The sequence below is a fragment of the Talpa europaea genome, assembly GCF_964194135.1.
Source record: "Talpa europaea genome assembly, chromosome: 7".
Taxonomy (NCBI): domain Eukaryota; kingdom Metazoa; phylum Chordata; class Mammalia; order Eulipotyphla; family Talpidae; genus Talpa; species Talpa europaea.
In genome coordinates, this window is record NC_140074.1 from 132,035,772 (window position 1) to 132,062,006 (window position 26,235).

At 62.2% G+C, this 26,235-nt stretch overlaps 1 protein-coding gene across 1 annotated transcript; it reads left to right on the forward strand.

The window, feature by feature from the left end:
* Positions 1–3,894: 3,894 nt before the first annotated feature.
* On the forward strand, positions 3,895–26,066 carry KIF19 (kinesin family member 19; the record flags this gene model as incomplete). Its single annotated transcript, XM_084237068.1, has 20 exons — positions 3,895–3,933; positions 5,570–5,650; positions 14,375–14,485; positions 15,072–15,159; positions 15,538–15,674; positions 16,538–16,663; positions 16,941–17,135; positions 18,225–18,371; positions 19,132–19,254; positions 20,964–21,129; positions 21,680–21,854; positions 21,968–22,166; positions 22,702–22,972; positions 23,059–23,180; positions 23,622–23,755; positions 24,010–24,115; positions 24,311–24,407; positions 24,946–25,343; positions 25,545–25,704; positions 25,936–26,066. The coding sequence occupies 20 exons, from the start codon at positions 3,895–3,897 to the stop codon at positions 26,064–26,066; spliced, it is 3,006 nt and encodes a 1,001-aa protein (XP_084093194.1).
* Positions 26,067–26,235: the final 169 nt, after the last annotated feature.

The window sequence follows — 26,235 nt, forward strand, 5'->3', positions numbered from 1 at the left end:
CTATTATCTCAACTCTTGTAACATGAAATTAATAATAATGTGCAGACAGTTCACACTTATCACAGAGCTGCGCTAAGAGTTTCCATGTAACCGCAGGTGATTCTTTTAAAAAGCCCCTGGAAGGTTTGTCCTCTGGTTACCCTACCCCAAGGAGGAGGGGGCAGGCTCCGGAGAGGTGTGGGCGCTGGCCTGCATCACAGAGTTGGCGAGGGGGGGCCGGTGCCCGGCCACTCTCTCCTGACCCTGGCTGCGGTCAGCTGCGGAGCCAGCACAGGGCGGCCCATGGGGCCAGGAGGGCAGCAGCCTGGAGCCAGCCTCGCGGCCCACCCAGTGATGTTGCCAGAAACATCATGGGGCAGGGGGTGGTTCTGAGTCAGCTTTGCACCAGGAGAAGCCCCACCTCGTCTGTCTCTGGATGGGGGATCAACTGCCCTTTATTTTAAAAATGCCTGCTTCAGGCATCTGGGTGGGGGGGGGCTGGGCCAGCTGTTCTCTGTGCTCAGGGAAGTGGGGGATCGAGTTGCCCCGGTGGCCAGACCTTGATGAAACGTCATCATCATCATCGACGGTCACATTTCTTGAATGCTGATCTTGCGATAGCCCCAAAGGAGTGACGTCACCGTCTTCAGTCCCCAAGCGGACACACAGGAGGGAGCAGCCTGCCTGAGTCTCCTGGGAGCAGGTGGCAGCGCTGGCCCCGCCCATGCACACTGCAGGCTGCCGCCTCCCCGGAGCAACCTGGGCCTGCCCAGCCCTGCCATCTAGGCGGAGGGTACCCCCACACCTCACACACCCCACTGTCCTGGGATTGGCCCCACCCTGTGTAAGGGAATCAGAGCCCGAGCTGCCCATGCAGCAGAGGCTTCAACTGGGGGTGACTGTGTCTCCCCCAGCAACACTGGGGGACATTCTAGATTGAGTGAACTGGTTAGAGCTGCTCCTGGAACCCAGTGGGTGGAGGCCAGGCCCGCACCACAAAGAATGACTCGGACCAAATGTGGCTGGTGCTGAGGTCGAAACCCCCACTTAGAAAACCCACCCAAATGACACGTCCCAGGAGAAAGCACAGGTCCCCATTGTGTCAACCTGGCACCTCTGTGCTTGGAAGGCGACCGCCTGCCAGGCCTGTTGCTCTTCACACAGGTAAAGAGCCCAGTGCCTGACGGCGCTGGCACACGGGCGTGGGAGAGGAGAGCCTCCGGACATGGCGGGGTGAAGGGCGCATGAACCCTATAAATGCCCATTCTCATGGCCATGACCTTCACGTCCTCATCCCAGCCTCACCTGGCCCCAGGTGCTCCGTGTCACAGGGGAGCCAGAGGCCACGGATACACCAGCCCTATGGGTGTGGGTGGGGGCCTGGCGTGGGGTCACGTCCAAGCAGGGGGGGACGTGGTGGGAGCAATGATGAGGCCCAAGTGTCCACTGCAGGCTCAGGCCCCTCCTGTGCAGGCGCACCTGCTCCCAGGCCGGCTCCACTCCACTGCGCTGATGGACACACAGCCCCGGACCTGAGGGTGTGGCCGCCTGTGGCACGACGGCTCTGGGGGCCGGGGAAAGCTGCGTCCCACATCCTCTCTGCGTGGCGGCGGGCCCGGGCCAGGCTCCAGGCAGGACCCCCTCCCCTGCCACATGTACAGGGGAAGCACGGGGCGTCCTGACGGGGCTGGTAGGAGGACCGACCTCCGCTCCCAGGGAGCGAGCAGGGAGGACGTCATGGGTCTCCCGAGTCAGGACTAACGGCCACTGGCGAGTCAACCCTCAGCGAGGCAGCGGGGCAGCGGCAGTCGTCTTGTTTAGCGAGGGAGCTGTCGGCTCTCGCTTCAGGTAAATGAATGAAGGTCTCAATGAGCTCAGAGAAGCGGGCTGTGACAGAGAAGAGGAACGGGAAGCAGGAGACAGACAGCAGGTGGGAGAGGGGGGGCAGCATCTCTCCTGGCCAGAGAGGCAGGAACAAGGCCCAGGGGCAATTGAACATGGCGGCGTGGCCCAGAACACGCGGTGGCACCGCCAGAGCCCGGAGCCCAGAGCAGGCGGAGGAGGGGGGTGCCTAAGGTGTGGCAGGAAGGGCGGGGGCTCCAGCTCCCTCACAAGCTGTGGGGGCAGGCCGGGGCCTCAAGTGAGCTGAGGTGGGGGCATGGCCACGAGGCCACGGGACGGAGAAACATTTGCAGAAATAGAATCTCCCAGAGCTGCATGTGCAGGATGGGGGGAAGAGGCAGCGAAAACTGAGGCCTGAGGCCGTGGCGGGTGGTGTGGTTGGCAAAACACCACAAACAGGAATCAGGTTGAGAAAATCGAGGTGACTCTGGGATGAGTCGCCAAGGGAGATGGGCCGCGACCTCCTGCTTAGAAAGTTCTCTCATTCTGCCACGGCGGGCTTTGCTTTGAGGGATTTTGCATATAGAGGAACAGTCAAGAAAGAAAAATAAATAGAGTCCAGTTGACCAGGGGCCTCCTGTGGCCAGTCCCCCCAAGATTCAATGCAGGGATACTTTTTTTTTTTTTGGTCAGAAAGCCCATCTGTAAACCTACCTGCTGCTTTTGGCAGAGGGAGGCCCATGTGCAGACAGGCCAGCCGCGGGGTGCAGCCTCAAGGGCAACCTTGGGACCCCCGGCAGGAGTGCTGATTCCACCGCACTGCTCTTGGTTTATCTATTTATCAAACCCAAGGCCAGGGCGGCTTCCTCCTCTATTAATAGCCACACCCAGGGCAAGCTCCTGGGGCAGCGGGGAAGCCAGTCCCAGGGCACAGGCTGGTACCACGCTGCGCCTGTGGACGCGTGCCAGGCTGTCTGAGACGGCCCAGGGGATGCTCGCTCTTCCTTACCAGCTCCTTCCACAGCAGCTTCCCACCGGGCTGCTGGCTCCTGGCCTTTGCAGGGGCGCTTCCTGGGCCCTGCTGACTCTGGGGTGTGGGGTGTGTGTGTGTGTGTGTGCACGCGTGCCCCCCCCCAACACACAGGTGAGAAAGATGGACCCGCAGGAGCTGCAGGAACTCCACCATCACCCAGAAACTAAGGTCCATGGGGGGCGGGGCAGGAAAAACCGGCAACAGGTGGCTCAGCAAGTTGGATGCTGCGCTGGGACCAGAATCCTGTTTTCCTGGGGCCTCCGGAGACACCTCCCGGTGCGCTCCCAGCCATCACCAGGCAGGAGCCGGCAGCTCCGACCTCTGCTCCTTGCCCACGGGGGTGGCTCTTCTGCCGGCGGGGCTGGAGGGGCGGAGGGGCGCACAGGCCGCAGCCTGGCCCCGGAGTCTGGGTTCACCCAGGGCGCCCCTCTGGGGTGCTGCAAGTGAGGCGGGCGGGGCCCGGGCCACAGCACAGCTCTGTGCCCCGACACGGCCAGCGGGTGAGGAGACGCCCCAGCGAGGCCGGGCGCTGCCCTGCGCCCCGGCGCTGCGCCCCTGGAAACAGCGGGGGCGGCCCGCAGCCGCCTGGCGACGCCGAAGGACAAAGGGGCGGCCGGGGCGCGCGGCCAGAAGCCGGGCCAGGCCGGTCGCCCCCCGCGGCCAGCGGGAGGGGCGCCGGGGCTCGAGCGGGGGTCGCGGGGAGGCGCCGGAGCTGCCAAACGGACGCCGGGCGCCGGGGGACGCAGGGCCGCGGAGGGGCGCACCGGCGGGCGCTCGCAGGAAGGGGGCGCAGTCTCGGGGGGCCCCTCCCGGAGGAGGCGGCAGCTCCCGGCCCGGCGCGGGGGGCGGGGGGCGGGGGCGCAGGGGGAGGCGCCGCGGGGCTGTCCCGGCCCCGCCTCCGGTCGGCGCCCTGGGCCGCGGCGCGTCGTTGGTTTCGGGTTGTCAGGCAGCGCGGGCGAGGCTGCGGGGGGCCCGCGGCGCAGGGGGTGCGGCCGGGGCGTGCCCGCCGTCGCCGCCAGACCCCAACACCCGCCGCGAGCATGAAGGACAGCGGGGACTCCAAGGACCAGCAGCTCATGGTGAGACGCTTCCCGCCGTCCCGGCCCCCATGCGCCGCCCCGGAACCTCGAGCGGGGCGTCCCGGAGAGCAGTTCCGCCCACCCTCGCCCCCGGCCCCCAAGAGGACTCTCAGGAGGCCTGACCAACTTCCCCGGGTCCGGGGTGCCCCGACCAGCAGCAGCATGGCCATCTTTCTGGGGCCTGAGAAGTTACCCCAACTTCCACTGACCCCCTCCCACTGTCCCCCATCTTAGCAGCGCCCCCCCCCATGCCTCCCAGGCCCGAGCTGGGTCCCGCAGCTGGTCTCCTGCCAGGCAGAGCGTCCTCTCCTCCCTGCCTGGAGGAGGAAGGTGGGAGCTTCCTGGCGACCCAGAGCTCCCCAGCCCTGATGTGTCAGGTGTTTAAAGGGATGGGGGGGTCACAGCTGGGCAGAGTGTGGGCCCCAGGAGTCAGAGGGGCTGGCGTGGCATCTGGCTGGCTATACTGGCTTGCAGCGCACACACTGCCCGGATCCGACTCTAAATATTTCTGAGAGTGAGTAGTGACAGAGGTGGCCGGGGAGCCAGGCCTCAGGCAGAGGAAGAGAGTTGGGGGGGGGGGGTGGACGGGGTACAGGGAGCACAGAGGGCTGAAGACAGATTCCTGATTTGAAATGTGCAGGGGGAGACCCAGGGAACCCAAGGCCCTCCCCGCTCCCTCCCCTCTCCCTCACTTCTGAGATCCAGGCACGTCTCCAGCAGGTGGGTGATGATGTAACTGAGGATAATGTGGCCCCCAGAGACACCCCACCTCTGTAAGGTGAGCAAGACACTCCAGAGACAAGCTTTGGCCCAAGGAGCTCCTGAAACATGCTCTGGGGCAGTTTAGGTGTCTCTGAAAAGGACTTGGCATCACATGTGTCCCCCGGGCGACACGGAGGGTCCTTCCCTCCACCTGTGGCTGGTGAGGCGGGCAGGTGACCTGCCTGACAGCGGAGATCCCTCTGAGATGTTCTTATTGGGTGCAGAACTGCTAGTTATACCCACAAATCCAGCAAGCACCCCCTCAATCAGTAGAAAAAATGCATCCCCTCAGATGCACTCCCAGGACCGCTGTTCAGAGACCCGTGCAAGAATGAAGACCCCCATCTCTCACTGGCTGCAGGGTAGAGGCAGAGCGCAAGCGGTGATGGCCAGTCCCGGGGTGAATGTAGGCACAGGCTGTTAGGATGGCGTAGGGAAGTTCCCGGAACCCCAGCCGCACACCCACCTCCCTCACCCTCCGTGTGGCACTTCTAGTGCAGCGTGTCGCTCACGACTCCCAGACACTGCTCCAGTGCCCAGGGATCCAAGTTCAAAGCCCAGGAGAGCCGTGGGCCCTTAATTTGGGTGTGTGAGGGATGCAGCAGGAGGTGCAGACAGCGCTCCCCTGGGGCTGTCCCTGCGGCGCCGGCTCCTCCTTGGGAATTCACAGACTCAGGCTGGGCCCACATTAAGTGGACGTGCTGCCTGCACCATGGCAGTGGCTTGTCCCACTGCGTTTCCTTAAGACCGCAGAGGCCTGGGGTGGCTGGGCAGGGAAGAACCATGGAGGAGTCCTGGGGTCCGCTCATCCTCCTCTCTGTGGCCCCCCGCAGCCCTCTCCACCTAACCCCAAGTGTCTGATCTTCCCTCCCAGGTGGCACTCCGGGTCCGGCCCATCAGTGTGGCAGAGCTGGAGGAAGGAGCCACTCTCATCGCCCATAAAGTAGACGAGCAGGTACATGGGGCTGCATGCAGGAGCCGCCGGGCAGAACAGGGCTGGGCGTGGGCATCTGCTCATCTGCTGGGGCGGGGAGGGCTTCTGGAGCTTGCAGCCGCCTTTCCGCTACCCACTGAACTGTTGGCTGTGTCCATAGCTAGGGTTCTTCTTCCAGGCAGCCTTCCTAGATTGACCCACAAAAGCTGAAAGCTTCCACACCTTCCACGTGCCCATGAGGTGACTTTCCTGCATACCATGTCTGCTCTCCGTAGAGCATGTATTTATAGGAAGGAGAGCAAAAGCTCTCCTCCAGAGTGCTCAGGCTTTGCAAAGTCCTTCGATGCCTGCTAACTCTTGTCCTTTGTCGCCATGAGGAGGTAGCAGGGCAGGCCCTACCTCCCCTTACATGGAAGGTGACAATTGGGCAGGATGCACTGGAGCTAGGACAGCCAGGAGCTGGGAAATACAGTGAACAGAAAAGGCCCTGTCCTCCCTCTGTGACTGTGGGGAGACAAGACCTAACCAGGGGGCTGCAAAGACACTGTAAAGCTATGAGAGTAAGAGGAGGCTTGACCTAGTCCCAGATCTGGGTCGGGGGGGGTCCCTGAGAAGTGTTCACAGGAGGGAGAAGGGGAGCATGAAGGGAGACATTTCAACCAGAGGACTGGCATGTGCAAAGGCCCTGTGGTGAGAGGGGTTCATGGTGGTGGGTAACAGAAAAGGCCAGTGTGGCACAAGGGAAAAAGAGAAGGGGCAAGGGGCGTGTGTGTGTGTCCAGGTCGCACCATGATCAGATGTTTGCATGGGCAGTGGGGCATGGGCATGGTGGTGGACAGAGCAGGCTGGGTGCCCGGACAGGGGGCATCACAGCGGTATTGCCCATGGGCATCTGACAGCCACCACTTGCCTCTACTCAGGAGGCTGTTGCTAAGGGCCAGGGCTCACCGAAGCGGCGGGATGTGCTGGGGGTTCGAGGAGCCAAGGGGGTACTGTGTCATCCAGAGAGAGGCCCGGGGAGCATCTGCTGAGCCTGGCCTGGGCCTGGCAAGCTAGACTTGTGAACCAGCTACAGGTGGTGGCACAGCCTGCCCACTTCTGGGCTCCCCTGGGGGCAGGTGCCCATCCAGCGCTTCCTCAACCCCATGGCGTTGTAGGCACAACAGAGCGGGAGCTGGTTGGTTCCAGCCTCCTGATTCCTCTTCCTTATTCCCTCTTGGGAAAGGGTAGCTGTTCTCAAAGACCTGGGGGAAAGTGGGGGTGATTGGGAAGGCCCCATCGCAACTGATCAGGCCCTCTAGAGCAGGGGGCCACTAACATAGTGTTGGGTAGGCCGCCTCCTGCCAGCCCTGGGCCTGGGGTGGGGGTCTCATCAGACTGGGCCAGGAGTGCTTCCAGAGCCTGGCACACAGTAGGGGGCTAAGAGCTGTGAATTCCCAATGTCCTGTCGGTCATTAGCCACCGAAATCCCCCAGGGCTGCTGGATTGGCTAATGAGAGCGTCCAGCCCTGCAGAGCCAGAGAGCTCGAGGAGAATCTTCCAGACAAGGCCACTGTCTGTTTGTCCACCTTGTCCCCAAGGATATCAGGCCTCGGGGTTAGGACAATGACGGTGCTCGCTGGCCCGCCCTCTGCCGCTCTGGCTTCCAGCCAGAGTGGGGGCTGGTGGATATTAACTGATGCTGATGACAAGGCTGGCAGCCCGCTGTGCGGGTGCCCACACGGCAAACACTGACTCCTTTCTGTTCCTGCAAGCGGAGCGGGGGTTCCTGCCTGGCGCAGCTCACATCTCCGCCCCCGAGAAGGTCCCGGCCGGTCCCCACAAGGTGCTGCGTTGTCAGCCTGGAGCGGCAGGAAGGGGACCTGCGCAACGTGGGCTCCCTGCAGGGAGAGCCCTCGGCTTCTGGCCCCAGCTCCTGCTGTTCCCTCTGGGTTCAAAGATGCGCTTGCCCTGCCTGCAGTTTGGGGGAGCCACGGCAAAGGCCAGTTTGGGGCCCTCCTAAAAGCCAGCTGCCCCCGAGTTGCTCTGTCCCTCTGACAGATGAGGCCCTGCCACATAGGAAGCAGGGACGCAGGAGGCCAAGAAGCAAAATTGACAACCATCATCCCTTCCTCCTGCCTGACCAGTCCCTGCGCCTGTCCCTCTCCGTGGGCAGCTCGGCTTGGCCATGGCCCTGGCCCCTCAGGCTTGCATGCTGGCCCCCTGGGGGGCTGGTGGTCAGTGAGGCAGCCTCCCTGATGGGCCAGCTGGTCAGTGGTCCCTTTGCTGCTCCTTCTGAGGCCTGGAGCCCAGTGAGGTGAGTTTAGGAGTGTCCCCAGGACCACATGGCCAAGGAATGTCTCCCGGCAGAGGTGCTGCTGGGCCCAGCTCCCCCTCCCCGCCCCCCTGCCGCATCTAAAGAAGCCCCTGGGATGCAGAATTTCTCTTTCCCTGCTTTGCCTGCGCCCTGGGCTGTGGCCCTCATGGCCCAGCTCTGCGGTTCCTGTTTCTAGCCTGAAGGTTGGAACTGCAGCACGGCCCAAGGTCACTGTTGAGGGCCCGGTCCCTTGGAGGTCCGCAGGGCCCACCCTGAGGGCTTCTGGGGCAGCTTCCTCAAGGCTGACTTTCTTCTCTGGGGGTCACAGAGGTCATAGCTACTTGAGGCTTTGCTGGGGTGGCCTTTCCACAGGTGACATGACTGTGGAGAGACGAGACCGCTGAACTGGAGCTGGGAGGCTGGAGCTGGGGGTGGGGCTTGTGCAGGGCAGGTTCAGGGCGGGGGGCCCGAGACCGGTCAGTTCAGACATGACGATGTGGCCGTTGTTAGAGGCGGCGTGCACACTGCTAACCCCAGCCTGGCACAGAGCAGGGGCTTTACAGACATTAGCTTATTTTCAGAGCTGAAATATAGGATGGTTTGGGGCCCCCAGAGGCAAGTGAAATCCAGCCCGCCTCCTGCTCAGAGCACTTACTCTGGTGGTCCTCAGCAGGCCCCTCCACACGTGCTTGTGGCAGGAGCTCTCTGGGGCAGATCTAGGCCCCAGCCCCAGGGCCCCCAGGGATGCCATCCACGACCACAGGGGGGTGGGTACCGGGTGGGGGGAGGGGGACGAAACCAGAACCAGCAGTCACCTTCTCCCTCCCATGCCCCCACCCCCAAAGCCTGCTGAGCCTCCTCACCGCCCTCCAGACTGTTTATCCACTGGATTTAAGTCACCTGACACTATACACAATCCTGTAATTAGCCTTTATCTGCTCAATGCCCAGCGTCACCCCCTTGTGCCCTCCTGGGGGTCTGTCTGAGAGCCAGCAAAGCCCCACTGCGAGAGTGAGGTGGGCATGGCGAGGGACAAAAGGGGGAGAATGAGGTGGACATGGAGAAGTGGGGGGCAGGTTGGAGAAGGGTGGCGTCCCCAGGCCCCACGCTTCCGACAGAGCAGACTGGAAGGCTGTGGGCCCAAGAACAGACCCCAGCTTCCTCCCAGCCTGGCCTCCTCCAGCCAGCTCCCCCAGCCCGAGGGCTGTGGAGGATTCCAGGATCCTGGGGGGAGGCTGGCCGCACAAATGCCAGGCTGTTGTGAAAGATAAATAAAGGATAAGGTGACAGATGCTCAGCGTCAGAGACAGGAGTGCTGTGGGGCAGCTGCCGTGGCCCACTCGCCTGCCTGGGGAGGGGCTCCCCATACACCCACCATCTGGGTGCTCCCTTCTCCTCCTGCTTCTCCACCTGCTCCGCACCGAGGCACCACTGGAGATGTTCCTGACAACTCTGCGTTACTCTGGCTCCCTTTGTTGTGAGAATACAATATCTAATACATGTAACGTCCAACACCGGTGCTCCTCTGGGGTTTATAGTATGGATAAGACTCCGGTCGACAGCAGGTCACTGGTTAAGTTTTGGAGGAGTCGTAAACTATCTGCAGAACTTTCCCCACGTACAGGGTCAGTGCCCCAACCCCCTCGTTGCTCAGGGGCAAAGAGTATAATGTCTTCGAGGCTCATCCACGTTGTCCCTGGTGTCAGGCCCTGCTCCTTTTTGTGGCTGGATAATGTCACCTGGTAGAGATAACCCACGTGGTATTATCCTCTCATCAGCTGGTGGGGCTTGGGGTTGCTGCCCACCATTTGGTGATTGTGAATAATGTTGCAAAGACTCAAGGCTTCTTGCACTTGGTGTCTGGAGGGGTCCACGGCCTGACTGCTCATTTAAAGAACAGATTTGTGGGCCCACTTCCCCTAGAGTCGGATGCTGTGAATCTGGACAGTCAGGAATCTGCTAGGAATCTGCATTTTACAAGCTCCACCGGGGGAGTGGGGACAGGACTGTGATGAAGGTGTCTGCAGACCCATAAGAGATGCAGCCCTCTGCACTCTTTCAGACCACACTACCCGCATCCTGGGCCTCTGGGGCCTCAGGGTCCTATTGGCAGGTGGGGCCTGAGCAGGACATCCACCAGGTGTGGCTCAGTCCTAAGTAGCCAGCCAGGCTTTGGTGGCTTTATGAGCTCAGCAGGCTCGACCTGACCTTAACTATGTACCTGAGAGCTGACAGGGCGCAGGGATACCTGCCTGGATGTCCTCACAGGGACTGTGTTCTCCTTAAAGAAAAAAAAACAAACAAAAACCCAAGAGCAGTCTTACGGGGTCTGGAACCAGGCTTTGTATTGCTGTTATTTATACCCCATGAATAAAGGGGCTGGGGGTAGGTCTGGCTCCATGGGCTGGAAAGGAAGTCTCCTAGGCGGGGTCTTCCCCAATTCAGATTCTCTGTTGAGGTTTCCCCAGTAGACTGGGGGAGTTGGAATAATGCCTCACTCTTGGCTGTGACTTTGCTGGTCCTCCCTCCCTGACTTTCAACTTGGGACTCAGAGAGGTGACGTGGTTGCCTCAAGGTCACACAGCAGTGTTCGTCCAGACCCCACTGTTGGCACCCCCCACCCTTAGATTTTCGCTGCTATTCTTGGAGGTTTGAGGAGGAACAGTCTAGGGCAGAGGTCCTCAATGGGGGGCAATTTTGCCCCTCGGGGGACATTTGACATTTTGCAGGGAGAGGCCAGGGTGCTGCTCAACACCCTGCAGTGCACAGACCTGTCCCACTAACAATGGCCCAACCCAGAGTGTCAACAGTGCCCAGATTGAGAAACGCCAATGTTGGTTTAGCTGCTGGAGGCCTCAGGGAGCCGGTGAAAGGTGCAGCTGACCAGAGAGCCCCACAGCTGTGTGGTGTGCAGGAGGACGAGCTCCCAGCAGGCTTTGCTCCCGGTGTTTCTCACCTAGGAGATGCTGGGGAGGAGCCGGGTCTTGCAGGGGACAGTTCCCAGACTAGATACCACCCCTCTAGTCTAAGCCCCCGCTAGAAGTTGGGTTTCCAGCCCCTAAGTCCGAGCTCAGCTGACATTGAATCAGGACAGTCAGGATGGAGGCAGTGGGGTGGGGAGAGGTCGAGCTGGGTCCCCGCCGAGTGGGAAGAGCTGGACTGTGGAGACAGCTGCCCACCTCCCTGCCCACCTCCCCTGGTCTGGGGCCTATCTCCGACCTCTTGTCCACGCTGGGGGGGCCTCTCGGTGTCCTGTGTGAGCAGCATCCTCACTGAAAGGGAGGGGTGCCGGCCTAACTCGCTAATCCTGCCTTCAGGCTGCCAGGGGAGCTGGCCAGGGCCCCAGCTCAGGGCTGTGTCCACCTCCCTGCCGGAGCAGCCCCAAGGCAGCCATCATGGAGCACCTGGACTGGGCGGGGCCGCAGAGCATTCTCCCCAGGGCTGGTTCTTTCAGGGGCTCAGGAGAACCTGCCACAGCCTCATGCGTCCTCACGTTGTCCTCCCGCCAGGCATGTCTGTGTCCACATGCCTGCACTCGTTATGGACCCCAGCCATACCAGATTAGGGGCCACCCTGCAGCACGCCATCTTAACTAATTACATCTGTGGTCACGTTCTGAGGTCCTGGAGGCCAAGCCTTCTACGTACGAACCTTGGGAGAATCCAGCCCGACCCTTCCAGGCCGTGTGGGCCTGCCGGCTCTCTCAGGGCAGAGGTGGTGGCCGGGGGTGAGCGGCCTGGCTTCTGAAACCTCACAGTTGACTCATCTATGCTCGGCAGTGGGGCGCTGGGCACCTCACGTAACCGATCTGATCCTCACCACATCCTGTGGTAACAGTGCCTGCTCCCAGGTGTCAGAGAAAATGAGAAAACGCGTGAGTGCCAGCCTGGCACTGAGCTCCCCATAAAGGCGGCTTTATCCAGCAAACGCTCCCTGGGTGTGGCTGGGGGCAGTCAGGGGACATTTAGGAGACTTGGAGGATGTGCAGGAGGCCCCGGGGCAGGGTGGGGGGGGACATCATGTGGTCCAGAGGGGCCTGGCGTCTGGTCTCTGTAGCAGTGACAGAGGGGAAATTCTGAGCATCCCAGCTCTGCCTCTGCCCCAGGCACCCTGGTGAGGTCAGTTGAGAACCGATGCCCGTGGCCACTGCCACGAATGCTCCATCTCTTCCCATCTCTGCTCCTCCTTTAAGACTCAAGGCTGTGCCACTGCTTGCAGGAAGCCTTCCTGGGGTGGTACGGCTGGATCAGGTGCCACTCCTTGGTGGCCTGCTGGAGCCTGGCTCCTGTTGCTAAAATATCTATTCTCCACTCTGAATGTCACGGGCAGCAAGCACAGCTCTCTTTCTCTCTGTTCCTGCTGAATGTGGGGCACACAAGGGGTGCTCGCACTGTGTCGACTGACCAGGCCTCGGTCCAGGGCACCCCTCTGCTCCGTGGCTCAGCTCCAGTTCACCTGGCTGAGGGGCACAAGGGCTCCATTGTATGCAGAGTGGACGGGGATTGAGGGGGACTGCTTGGGAGGGTGGAGTGTGGGCCAGGGCCCAGACAGATGGAGACCCAGACAAAGCCCTCTTTAAGAGGGGATCACGGCTGCCCTGCTCACAATGAGCTGATTCAGGAGCCTGGAGAGCAAAGGAATGAAATACCCAGGGTGTCATGAACTTGGCAGTGCCCAGAGGTCACTGGAAGGTCATCAGTGGGTGAGGGGCCTCAGCGCATGCTGCTCACCTTCTCCTGCCCCTCAGGCCGCCAGAGGGTGCCCCTGGGGCTCAGGCCCTGCTGCGTCCAGGGAGCTGGTCCAGCTGGTCAGATTTCCTTCTTTTCTTGTTCTGAGCCAGGGACCTTCCGTCCCTCCGGTTACTCTCAGTTGGATCTGAAACTTGATCCGCCTTCCGGACCTGCGGCAGAGGCTGGAGCCTGAAAGAGGCTTAGCGGGGTATTGGGGCTGAAGCCCTGAGGGGTTGGACCCCCCAGGCCCTGCTCTCAGACCACCATGGCCACCCAGCCATTAACCAGCTTTGAGGAGGCTCACCTGGAAGCCCCAGCCCAGCGTGTCGGGAGTGCTCCCCCTAACTGCCTTAGCAGGGACCCCACTGGTTGAATGGACGTCTGAGTAAGGCTGAGGAGGTCTGCAGGAGTCCCCAGGCTGACCCCCCGGGACCTCACCTCCTAAACCCCGGGCTCGTGTCCTCTCCCTCAGCCCCTCTGTCCCTCGGAGCGGCTGCCCCTCATCCTCATCTGTTGTCCAGCCCTTTTGGGGACTACCCCTGACCTTGGCTCCCTGCTGACCCGGGGAGGGTCTGCCTCGGCGTCCCCGGTGGCACCCGCTCACCTAGCCTGGCCCCCTCGGGCTCTCTTTCCCTCCTTGGGCACATCTCCCAGGAAAAATTAGGTCAGGCCCATGTGTACAGGGGGTGCTGGGCCCTGGCTGGGGTGGGGCTGGGCCCTGGCTGGGGTGGGGCAACCGCCGAGGGTCAGGGCCTCTCCTGCCAGCTCCCGGGGCTGTGGGGTCGGGAGGGAGCGGGTTCTGGAGGGTGGGCAGAGCGCCAGCCGAGAGCCACAGCCGGTGCCCGTCTGGCCCCGCGTGTCCTAGCTGCGCGCCCTCGCTGCGAGGTGCCCCCTGAGCATTAGGATCATGAATTCACTGCCAAGGGCTGCCTTAGGGGACGACTGTCGCTATGGACCCGGAGGAGCGGGCTGGGAGGGGAGGGGGCCGGCAAGCTCCCCCACCGGCCGAGACCACCCCTGCAGCCCCCCAGTGCCCACCGCCCCTCCAGCGAGGGCTCCGCCTTACCTGCCGCGCCTGGGCTAGGCTCCGCAGTGTGGCCCTGCCCCCGGGCACCTCCTGGGAACAGGGACCCCACTTGGGAGGGAGGATGGGTATTGAGACCCTGCCCCTGACCTGCACTCCTGCCCATCACCCCGCCCTGCGCGAGGGGGCCAGGTCAGCGCCCTTGGGCCTAGCTGCCCCTGGGGTGGGAGCCCCGGGCCCCTCTTGCTAGTGTTGAGCTCAGGCGAGTCACATCTTTGGGCTTCGTTTTCCTCCTCCGAGAGGCGGGAACGGTGGTGGGTCAGCCACCTGGCCTCGCACGGGGGCCTGAGACAGCCCCAGGACCTCGAGGGCGAGCAGCCTGTGGCACGAAGTCAGTGCGGAACAAGTGGGGGCTGCGCACTGCCCCCCTGCTGGGCAGAGGTGTGCCCAGCACCACGGGGCTCTCCTTCGAGGCGTCGTTTTTCCCAGAGGCTCCCCTTTGGGCCTCAGGGGGTGCCCAGATGGGACAGAGGTGCTGGGGACAGGGCTGGTCAGGGCTGCCCAACCAGGACCTCCCGGGGGGCCTGGCTGGGCACCCTGGCTACTGGCCCCTCACACATCAGAGTGAGGTGGACTGAGGTCAGCTTGATGTCAGGTGCCCCGGGTGACCCCAGCCTCCCTCCCGGACCTTGCAGATGGTGGTTCTCATGGACCCCATGGAGGACCCAGACGACATCCTGCGGGCGCACCGCTCCCGGGAGAAGTCCTACCTGTTCGACGTGGCCTTTGACTTCACTGCCACCCAGGTGAGCGAGGGCCTGGCCCGGGACACGAGGGAGGGAGGGAGGGAGCCCTGGGGGACCCTGCGACAGCCTCTTTGGACTCCCCCCAACAGGCTCCCCAGCTCCCACCCCACCACATCACATGCACACGGGTGCAGGCGCCATGGGGCTTACTCGCCGCCTAGACGCACCTGGTGGCCATGCAGACACCACCCGACCCCGAACCCACCAGCACACCTGCCATTGGCCCCTGGGGAGCTGCAGGAAGGCCCTGAAACCCATCTGGTGCCAGGGGGAGTCACAGGGAAGCTGACACCCTCCCGGGGACCCCTGTCAGCCCATCTGCGGGTGCTCCTAATAGCAGATGAAATACGCCCTTGGATCCAGGGGCCAAGAGCCAGCTCTGGGGGGCGGCGTCTCGGGTGTCCTGAGCGCTCTCCCGGGCTGGTGTCCGCCATGGGCTGAAAGCAGAGACCGCACACCCCTCCCCACCACCGCTGCTCTGGGGCTGAGGGCTCCAGGGACAGAGACAGCTCCCACGAGGGCTGGGCCGTGCCCGTGGGCCCCGCCTGCTGCGGGCAGGCCCCGACTAGCTCCCTCTGGCCCGCAGGAGATGGTGTATCAGGCCACCACCAAGAGCCTCATCGAAGGCGTCGTCTCCGGCTACAATGCCACCGTCTTCGCCTACGGCCCCACAGGTAAGGGGCCTAGACGGGGAGAGGACTCTGGCCCTGGCCCCCTCCTTCTCCATCACGGAGCTGGTCTGATCCCAGCTGGCAGGAATCAAGGATGCAGCTGACCCAGCCCGCCCCCACCACCTGCTCTCGCCAGAGGCCCCTCCCCAGCCAGGGACGTCATGCTCCCCTCCTCCCTCCCCCCACCCCAGCCAGCTGGGCGTCATGCTCCCCTCCTCCCTCCCCCCACCCCAGCCAGCTGGGCGTCATGCTCCCCTCCTCCCTCCCCCCACCCCAGCCAGCTGGGCGGGCCTCGCCTGGAGGACAGACCCTGGCTTGGGGGAGCCCCTGCCCTCCAAGGCCACGGCCCCCACCCTGCTCACTGCCACCCGCTCTGCCCAGGCTGTGGGAAAACCTACACCATGCTGGGCACAGACCGTGAGCCGGGCATCTACGTTCGAACCCTCAACGACCTCTTCCGCACCATTGAGGAGACCAGCAACGACATGGAATATGAGGTGTCCATGTCCTACCTGGAGGTGAGCCCCAGGCCTGGAAGAGAGGCCCATGGGACGGGCCGGGCCACCGCCCTGGGAACAGACACTGGGGTGCTCATCCCCCACACAAATAACTGTCAACCTGTTCTATAACCTTCTGAGGCCCAGAGGGCTTCGACAGGTCCATCTGTGGCACACAGTGAGGGAGCCGGCGTTCAAACTCAGGACCCGTTTTCTTCCAAATCCAAGCCCTGCCATTGCGCCCCGCTCCAGAGTAGCCCCCAGCCTCAGCCGCCTTCCCAGACGGCTCCAGCCTCACCTTGCCATCCTCCCGGCCCTGAAAGCATCGTCAGCCCTGGGTGCTGGTGGGAACTGCACACACATGGATGGGCATGAACCTGCCCCCTCGCTACCTGCCACTGCCACGCGCCCACCTGTGGGAGCACTACCGCCAGGCAGCCATGGCACAGCAAGGGCAGGAGCACAGAGGCCAGAGGAGGCGGATGGCCAGTGGGCTGGACTCCCTCTGTCTCCTGGCTCTCCCTCTGCTCCCTCCTGATAATCTCCCGGGTGACAGCTCGCGGAGGGCAGCGAGGCATTGCCACCAGCAGCGGCTCCAGCCAGCAAGACGCACCTTGTTGGGAGGGAGAGGGGGAGAGAAGCAGCGTGGGGGTTGCCTAGTATCAAGCCAGCCTGGTCATGGGTCAGGTCCATCCTCTGCCCAGGGCCCAGCCACCTGCAAAGGGAGTCCAGCTTGGTCCTGGTGCCTCAGGCCCTCGACTGTGGCAGCAGATGCCTCCCTGTGAGGCTGCAGCAACCACATGGATAAGAAGGGACCCAGGACCTCCCAGCCCTGGGCCGGACATCCTGCCCTTATGCAATGCCCATGCCCACCCGCCCGTCAGATCTACAATGAGATGATCCGAGACCTGCTGAACCCCACACTGGGGTACCTGGAGCTGAGGGAGGACTCCAAAGGGGTGATCCAGGTGGCCGGAATCACCGAGGTCTCCACCATCAATGCCAAAGAGGTGAGTCTTGCGCAGCCAGCGGGGGTGGAAAGGGACCCTCCCCCCAAGGGCGCAGCTGCCCACTCAGCTGGCACTGGAGCAGGCAGAGAGGCAGCTGCATGACGGCCAGCGGGGGGATTCTCACACCTGCCTCCACCTCCTGGGGGACCAGCCAGGCACCCAGACGCCTCAGCCCTCCGGGGCCACCTGCCCACCCCGCTCACCCCTTCCCAGCCTCTCACAGGTGGGTGTGGGACATCCCAAGGTCCCTAAGAGAGCCCCCCACCTGCCCACCCAGATCATGCAGCTGCTGATGAAGGGGAACCGGCAGAGGACGCAGGAGCCCACGGCGGCCAACCAGACGTCCTCCCGCTCGCACGCCGTGCTGCAGGTGGCCGTGCGCCAGCGGAGCCGGGTCAAGAACATCCTGCAGGAGGTGCGGCAGGGCCGCCTGTTCATGATTGACCTGGCCGGCTCGGAGCGGGCCTCCCAGGTGAGGCCTGCGCACGGGCTGGGGTGGGAGGGCCGTCTCCCAGGTGAGGCCAGCTCCCCCTTGGGGTTAGGCGTAGGGGGTGTTGGGGTGGGGGAGCAATGCCTCCCAGGTAACTGGGGAGAAAGGTTTGGAGGAGGGGAGGAGCCAGCCTCCAGCTCCCCAGGGAGTGGGGGGGACACCATCCCAGGGGACAGAGGAATGTCCCAGAGGAGGAGGGCAGGGTGAAGTGGGGTTTCCCAGAGAAGCACTTAGGGGCTATTTGTGGGAAGGAATGTGGGGGTGGGGCTCCAGGGAAGGAGACTGGCCCCAGAGAAGGGCCATGGGCAGGAGATGAAGGGCAGGAGAGGGCGCTGGCAGCCACGCCCTGGGAGGAGAGACCAGTCACCCATCTCTCTCAGCTGCCTCCCCTACCATCACTAAGCCGCCCTCTGGCTCTGGGCCACAGCACCACCCCGTGGGGGTTCCCCACCCTCCTGCAGGCAAGCTTGGGGGGTTAAGGGTCACCTGGAGGATGAGGCTGAGTGACGCCCTGTAAGCTCTGATGCAAATGCAAAGGACAGGACGGAGGTGGGAGAATCAACATGTGGGGTTGGGTGGGTGGGTGGGGTTTGAGAAACACTTTTTCCAGTAAGGCCTGAGGGCTTCCTGGAGGGCAGCGAGGGAGGCGCCAGCTTGGGAGGGCTGGGCAGAGGTGCTGGGCTGGGCAGCTGTGGGCAGAGCCTCCTCAGCCTGGCACCATCCCGCAGGCCAGGAAAGGAGACACGCACACACACACACACACACTTTCCTCCTCCCTAACAACCAGGGCGCCCTCTAAACCCTGGTGCCTGTGGTTGTAGCCACACCCTCCGTGCACTTCATCCTCGGCCTGTGCTAAGCCAGGCCTGGTGCCCGCTCTGGTGCCCAGGCTCTCTCTGCCATGCTGGGAGGCTCTGTTCAGAGGCCTTCCTGATGGCCGAGAGGATGAGGCCTTCTCAGTCATGGTCACATCTCAGAGCCCCGAGGGAGAGGGGCTCAGCCAGGGGGTTGGCAGTGAAGCCAGTCCCCTGCCCCATGAGGCCACCCTCATGCCCGCTGCCTGCCCCCCAGACGCAGAACCGCGGGCAGCGCATGAAGGAGGGGGCCCACATCAACCGCTCCCTGCTGGCCCTGGGCAACTGCATCAACGCGCTGAGCGACAAGAGCAGCAACAAGTACATTAATTACCGGGACAGCAAGCTCACGCGGCTCCTGAAGGTACCCGCTGCGGCCGGCCTGGCACGGGCGCCGAGGGCAGCGCGGCCAGATGTAGCCAAAAATACTGGATGCCCCGCTAAATCTGAATTCTAGATATACAGCATTTGTTTTAGGATAAGTATGACCCAAGCAAAATTTGGGATATACTTACACTAAAAAAAAAAAAAAAATCTTTTACTATTTGTGTGAAATTCAGACTTGACTGGTGTCCTTTGTCATCTGCTGACCCTAACTGAAGAGTGGGCAGTAGGGGGAAAAGGACGGCCCCAAAGCCGATGTGAACTTTTTTTTTAAGATTAATTTATTTATACAAAAACTGGGGTACAGTCAGAGGCACGGGAGGGTGAGAGGATTCACCAGAGACAGAGCAGGCAACAGAACAGGCAGACTGACGAAATACACTGCTGAGGGGAGCAGCGGGGAGACAGGAGAGGTCTGCTGCGCCACGTGGGTTGCTCCCTGGCCAGCCGGGAATCAAACCCACGCTGCAGAGGCTGCGAGCTGGAAATGGGAAGGGGGATTGGAGGGGGGAGGGGAAATAGACTCAGGAGCATCCAAGTGATGTCATCAGCAGCACCGGTCAGTGTGTGCGCGTGTGAGAAAGAGAGAGAGGGGGGTGGGGGATGGGAGAAGAGCAGGAGAGAGTCGGCGAACCCACACCATGGAGGGCATGGCAGGGAGGGTATGGTGAAGGGCCTGGCAGGAGCAGGGGCCAAGGGGGCAGGACCACTGACCCCGGCCCACCCTCCTCCCTGCCCAGGACTCCCTGGGGGGGAACAGCCGCACAGTGATGATCGCCCACATCAGCCCGGCGAGCAGCGCCTTTGAGGAGTCCCGGAACACCCTGACCTACGCCGGTCGGGCCAAGAACATCAAGACCAGGGTGAGGGCCCCTGGTCTCTCCCCGCAGAACACTCCTTCCTGGACCAAGACACAAGCCCTCAGACGGGTCCCAGGCCCTGCCTCCCTCCCCATCTCTCTGCCTCACTCCCCAGTCAAATGTCACTTCCCTGCCCACCCCGTACCTCCCACACCTGCTGGCCAGCCAGGACGCCCCCGGCTCCCGAGGCTCCCCTTCTTCTTGCTCAAGGTCTGTGCCCCCCACCCCATTCCTTTCCACCTGCTCCTTTTCACTTGAGATGCTCATTCAGCATTTATATGTTCAAAGTCCCAAATCCTAGTGGCCAGAGCTGGTGGCCGCTCCTGGGCATTTCCTCCAGCCTTTGGCCCGTCCTCTCATTTGCTCCTCAGAGGAGACAGAAGTTATTAGTGTTCCCACTTCACAGTTTAGGAAAATGAAGCTGAAGGAAGTTAAGTGACTTCCCAGGTGGTCAGTGATGGTGCCGAGACTGGACCTGGGTCTGCCTGGGTTCCCAGCCCTGTTCTCAGCCTCTGAGAGAGGTGTTAGAGCCCCCGTATCTGTTAGGAAGTCCATTGCCACCCGCGTGTTTGGGGGCAGGACTGGAGAAAGGGACGAGAGCATTAGTGATCAGATGCTCTCCTGGGTGCTCCAGTTTTATTCCAACCTTCAAGGAACTTAATGGGGGAGAAGAGACATGTCTTTGGAACAGAATATTATTAATAGTAGGTAAATGATGCAACTGTGGGTGCTGGGATAGGTCAGGGGACAGGAAAGGGGGGCTGACAGGATCCCATGTAGCTCTTTGGGGGCTGAGTGGGGGTGGGGAGGACCCTCCAGAAGGGAGAGCGTAAAGGTGGTGGTGCAAAGGCAGAGAAGACAGGGTGTCTGTGGTGGGGGTGGGAGAACAGGGTAGTTCCTTGACTAGAGCACAGATATGCATAATGGAGCAGGGAGTTTAAAAAAAAAAAAATCCAGAGAGATAGGGGTGGGCCTTCTGCACCAGGTGAAAGAGTTAGGACACTCCTCTAAGCAGGAGGGACCCACTGAGGTGGATGCCCAGGGAAGCAGCACTGTCAGGGACGGATCTGGCAGAGGCGTGTGGGTATATTGCCAGGCCGTGGACTCGCTGCCTCGTGCGCATAAAACCAATTACTATAACAGATTGTGAGAAAAGAAAGGCTTTTATTGCAAATCATTTGACAAGGAGGCAGGGGATAAACTCATCTGCTCCCTGATTAAGAAAGGGAATAAGGTTATATAGGTTTTGGGGACCAAGATTGAGAACAAAGGAGTTCAAGTTTATTGGCCAAGGAGCGAGCTATAGGCAAAGAAATGTGGATGTGGCTCAAATTCATACATGTGGCTGGTGTGAAGAAATAAAAGAGCCTCTTCTTCAGGTTACTGGAGCTTTGAATTTCTGTTGGTGGGTCCCTTGCCTCTGGGTAGCCCCCCCTCCTCTGAATTTTTAAGTAAGATTCGGGCGCTGGTGTGTCTATAAAAGCAAACCTCAAAGGGAAAGTTCGATAGTTGTTTTCCTTTTGTGCTGTAGTGTCTGAGCGTCATTTAACCATCTAAGCTTGGTTACAGGTGTGCGAGGTTGTGGGGTTGGAGACAAGGAGGCCATTGCTGTCACCTAGAAAGATGGGGAAGACAGAAAGGAAGAACCCCCAAGAAAGGCCTCAGCACAGGGGGTGACTACCTGACGTGCCCCCATGCCACGCCCTCCACAGGTGAAGCAGAACCTGCTCAATGTCTCCTACCACATCGCCCAGTACACCAGCATCATCGCCGACCTGCGAGGCGAGATCCAAAGGCTCAAGTGCAAGATCGATGAGCAGGGCGGGCGGGGCCAGGCCAGAGGCCGGCTGGAGCGGGCCGATATCCGCCAGATCCAAGGTGTGTGCTGGGGTCCGGCTCTGGAACCCTCCCAGGCCATCCCAAACTGCTCTGGGTTCATATCCAAACTCAGGCTGTTTCTGGCAGACTCTGAGGCTCTGAGCCTTCTGTTCTCTGACTAGAAAACGGAATTGTAATCTCTGCTTCAGAGAGTCGGCGTGGAGACGAGTTGGGATCACAGGAGTGAGCGTTTGGCTGTGGCGAGGGTAGGGCTGTGAGACCATGCCCAGCATCAGCAAGAATGCCATTCTCTTCTAGACTTGTGTATTTGATGGTTTTCATACAGATGGCAGGAAAGTATCTAAGGGGCATTTTTAAAATATCTCACACAAAGATGCTGTGAGGGCCAGCAGCAGCCCAGTTTATACAGAGGCGCTGGAGTCCCCTCTGGGCCTCAGCCTGAAATCTCAGCGTGGAAGTGAGGTGTGGGAGGAGGTAGGAATCTAGGAGGACTTTCTGGAGGAGGTGATTGAACAGGAAGTGTTTTGCGATTTTCCTGGCCTCAGCCTTCCTCTTCCACTGACCGCCTGCACCCCTATCCTCTGGGCAGCCGAGGTCCAACTGCACAACGGGCAGGGCGAGCAGGCTGAAATGGGGCAGCTGCGAGAGCAGCTCATCAGCGCGTTCCAAGAGCAGATGGATGTGCGGAGACGCCTGCTGGAGCTGGAGAACCATGCCATGGAGGTCCAGATCGACACCTCCCGCCACCTGCTCACCATCGCCGGGTAAGCACCCCCAGGTCCCAGCCCTGGGCCTGGGATGGAGAGGCCACGAACTGATGGCACGCTGTGTCCCCGCGGCCTGAACGCTGTGTCTTCCTGGGGTGGGGCTGTGACAGCTGGGAGCACGAGAAGTCGCGGAGGGCCCTCAAATGGCGGGAGGAGCAGAGAAAGGAGTCCTACACCAAGGAGGACAGCGAGAAAGACTCGGACACCGGCGATGACCAGCCAGACATCCTGGAGCCGCCAGAGGTGGCCTCAGCCCGGGAGAGCATCGCCACCCTGGTGGGTGAGCAGAAGAAGCTGCGCAAGCAGAAGGTGCGGGGAAGGTGGGGGCAGGAAAGTGGGTTTGAGAGGCCAAGGCCGGAGGGGCTGGGAGTGGGGCTGGAGGGGAGTGAGACGTGGCCACAAGCCCTGGCTGACTTTTCTAAGCCCCTTAGCGTCTCGTACCTTGCGTTCCCGTCTGCAAAAGGGGAATAATCATGGTGCAGCCCCGGTTGGGGGCAGGAGAGATGAAATAAATGCCTTTTCCATGCTAAGGACCCTAACAGTGGCACCTGATATTACAAGCAGGGTTTTTAAGATTTAGATCATTGCCTTCTGCGCCGCAGCTTACCCAAACCAGGAGGTTCCAGGGACCAGAGGGCTCAGCTGGCCGAGGCTTGAGCAAATATCCACCCAACTGGCTCCAGCTGTGGGCTGTGTGGGCTGTGCCTCAAATTGCGCAGGGAGGGGTCCCTTCGCCGCAGCCTCTGGTTGCAAGGCCCCACATAGAGCACCGTTGCGCACGCAGAGTTGAGGGGTTGGAGGGAGGGGGGCAGACTCCCCGCCTGACCCCTCCCGCCCACCCCAGCTGGCCCTGGAGCAGCGCTGTCGGGAGCTCCGTGCGCGGGGCCGCTGCCTGGAGGAGACCCTGCCGCGCCGCATTGGCTCGGAGGAGCAGCGCGAGGTGCTCAGCCTGCTGTGCCGCGTGCACGAGCTGGAGGTGGAGAACACGGAGATGCAGTCCCACGCGCTGCTCCGCGACGGCGCCCTCCGCCACCGCCGCGAGGCCGTGCGCCGCCTGGAGCAGCACCGCAGCCTCTGCGACGAGATCATCCAGGGCCAGCGGCAGCTCATTGACGGTAGGACCTGCCGGGGCACTGCCCAGCAGCCCAGCAGCCTCGGGCCCACCCGGAGAGCCTGCGCTGAGCCTGCTCCCTCCCTGCAGACTACAACCTGGCGGTCCCCCAGCACCTGGAGGAGCTGTATGAGGCCTACCTGCGGGAGCTGGAGGAGGGCAGCCTGGAGCGGGCCACCATCATGGACCGGGTGGCCTCTAGGGCCCTGCAGGTGGGCACCAGGTCCTGGGAGTATGCACGCACAGGTGCAGAGAGCAGGCTGATGCCCAAGCAATGCCTGCAGGTAGCTGGGATGGCCACGGGCTGGCCCCCCAGGGGGCTGCTTCCTTTCCCTCTTACCCACCCAGGCCTTGCCAGCCCTGAGTAAGGGCTTCATTTTGGCCATTCTTCTTTGGCACTTGTTCCCACGCAGGGTCTGAGATGTCACAGATGGCCCCAGATGCCCTCCCAGGAGGCCAGGGCATCAGGCAGTGCCACTCAGGATGCCTGCCTGACCAGCTCAGCCCTGGGGACTCAGAACACTCACTGCCTGCAGGACTCCCAGCCCATGTTGCAGCCCTGGTCACCCTGTGTGCGCCTCCGTCGCCCCACGTTGTTAAACGGCTCCAGGACCAAGCCTCTGACTGTGCCCTCCTGCCTCTCTCCACCCCAGGACAGCTCTTTGCCCAAAATTACCACAGCAGGAGCCACGCTGACCCCCGAGTCTGACCCTGAGAGCGTGAAGATGCTGGACTCTGAAGCCCAGCGCCTGCAGAGCAGCATGCTCCCTCCCCTCGGCTTGGAGAGGTGAGGCCAGAGGCCGCTTCCTTCCAGCCCCTCTGCCGGCACCACCACAGGCCGGGCCGGGCCCTGGGGGCCGAAGTGGATGGCAGCCACCTGGGGAAGGTGGAGAGTGGTGGAAGGGAAGCTGGAGCGGATCTGGAGCCTGGACTTGTGGGCTGTCTCTCCCTTTGTGCAAACAGCTGTCCCCCCGGGGTGGGGGTGGGACCTCCGTGGGACCGGCCTGGTCACAGCCACCTGTCCTCCTCTGCCAGCCTCAGCGAAGCCAACCGCATGTTCAAGGCCAGTCCCCGGGCCTGGCAGGTGAAGAGCTCCTCTGTGCCCACCCCACCCCCCATCCAGATGGGCAGCCTGGTGACTCAGGAGGTGAGCTCTGAGCACCCGCCCGCCCACGGGCCCCACCACTGGAGGCGGAAGCACAGGGGGCAGCCCGTGGTGGGCATGGAGCCTCTCCCAAAGCACCCCCACCCTGGAGCCCCATCCCTACCCCCACCCCACTGAGTAGCTCCTGTGTCCCTGCTGTGTTCACTGCCTTTCTCTCCCCAACCTCCTTGCCCGCAGCCCTGGACTCAGGACAGCCTGGTCAGCCCGAGCAGCCGGATCAACTCTTCCCCCGAAAGCAGCGAGAATCTGTCAGAGGTCCCCATGTCCCGCAAAGGTGTGCCCCTGCCCACCCTGTCAGCCTGAGCCTGCCAGGCTCTAAACTTCCAGGATCACCCAGCCCTAGCCCCTTCCTGCCCGCTGCGCTGCTGCATGCTCCCGTGCACGGTGCGCCTTTCCTATGGCGAGAGGCACCGAGGCCAGAGAGGGCGAGCGGCTGCTGCGGGATGGCGGGGCGCACCGCCGGAAATGAGAACGGGGCGCCCACGGCACTAGATGGAGCCCTCCCTCCACTCAGTCATAATTGTAATGGCAAACACAGACCAAATCCCCCCCTCGCCCTAGGCTAAGCCGTTAGCTCAGTGAATCTTTACAAAACCCTATGGGGGTTATTTTACCACCCCCGGTTTACAGATGAAAGTCAGCTCAGGAACGTGCCCCCAGTTTTTTAAATAGCCAGCTAGTGGGGGTGCTAGGATGGAGCTGCGAACATTCTGGATTCTGCTCATTTGTGCACTGGAGGGCTGTCGAGGTGGTGCAGGAGGGGAGGGATGTGTGGCCTTGATCCCGGCTTGGGATCCTCTGTCCCGCTGCAGAGAGGAAGGAGATCCTGACGGGCACCAAGTGCATCTCGGTGAAGGCTGCGCGGAGGCGCTCGCGGGCCCTGGGCGCCGAGGGGCGCCACCTGCTGGCACCCGCCATGGAGCGCAGCAGCCTGTCCTTGCACTCGCTGAGCGAAGCTGAAGATTTGGGCCCACCGGGTCCCCTGGCCTGCAAGCGGCCGTCCAGCCCCATGCTGCAGCACGCTGCCAGCGAGGACAACCTGTCCAGCAGCACGGGAGAAGCGCCGTCCCGGGCGGTCGGGCATCATGGTGATGGTCCTGGGCCCTGGCTGCGGGGCCAGAAGAAAATCCTGGGCAAGAAGCGGGAGGAGTCGCTGGAGGCCAAGAAGAGGAAGCGGAGGTCCCGGTCCTTTGAGGTCACGGGGCAAGGGGTGAGACATGGGGGCAGGACCCCTTTGTTGTGGGTGAGGGTGTGAGGGCTGGATTTCTTAGGGGACCCCAGGGTAGCTACACCCATCCACCCCCCACCCCCCAGCCCACTCCATTCCTGTCCCCACGGTTGGCCTTGTGGCTGGTCCCCACGGCAGATCCCCGTGTCGGTCGCCTCACCTCACTGTGCTCCAACCGTGCAGCTCTCCTGCCCCAAGTCACACCTCCCAGGATCCCGCCCCCTGGAGAGCAGCTCCGACCACAGGATGCCAGTGCGCCGGCACCCCAACCCTGGCAGCCGGCACCTGGGAAAGGTCACGCTGCCTTTGGCCAAAGTCAAACTCCCTCCAAGCCAGAACATGGGTCAGTAACACCCCTGGAGGGACTGGGGACCGGGAGGCCTTGACGGGCCCAGGGAGGGGCCGTTGCGCTCCCTGCCCCTATGGCTGCCTCCCGCTGGAAACAGGGTTCTTGCGGGACACTCGTGGGACTAGCTACTTGGGGTTGCGCCCCTAAGGAGTGCAAGACATTAGTGATCAGGCGGGGGAGAGGGGACATCCCTAAATCCCTGGTCCTGGCCATTTCCTGCTGCAGGCCCTGGGGACACCTCACCGCTCGCTGCGCCCTCCAACCCAGCTGCTATTTCCCGTCGGGCGAGCCGTGGGCCCCGCCTGCCCCATGGCGCAAGCACCCATGGCAAAGACGGACGCTTCCGGCGTAACTGAGGACCCCTGCCTGGAACCCACCCTCCTGGCCCCGAGCCTGAACGGGGTGTGGCAGGAAATGGGAGATGGAGGCAGGGCAGACCGGGGTGACCTGGAAGCAGGAGCCCAGGACCTCAGAAGGTTGGGGCTCCTGAGCCCCAGGAACTGTGATGCACCTGCTTAATCCTCC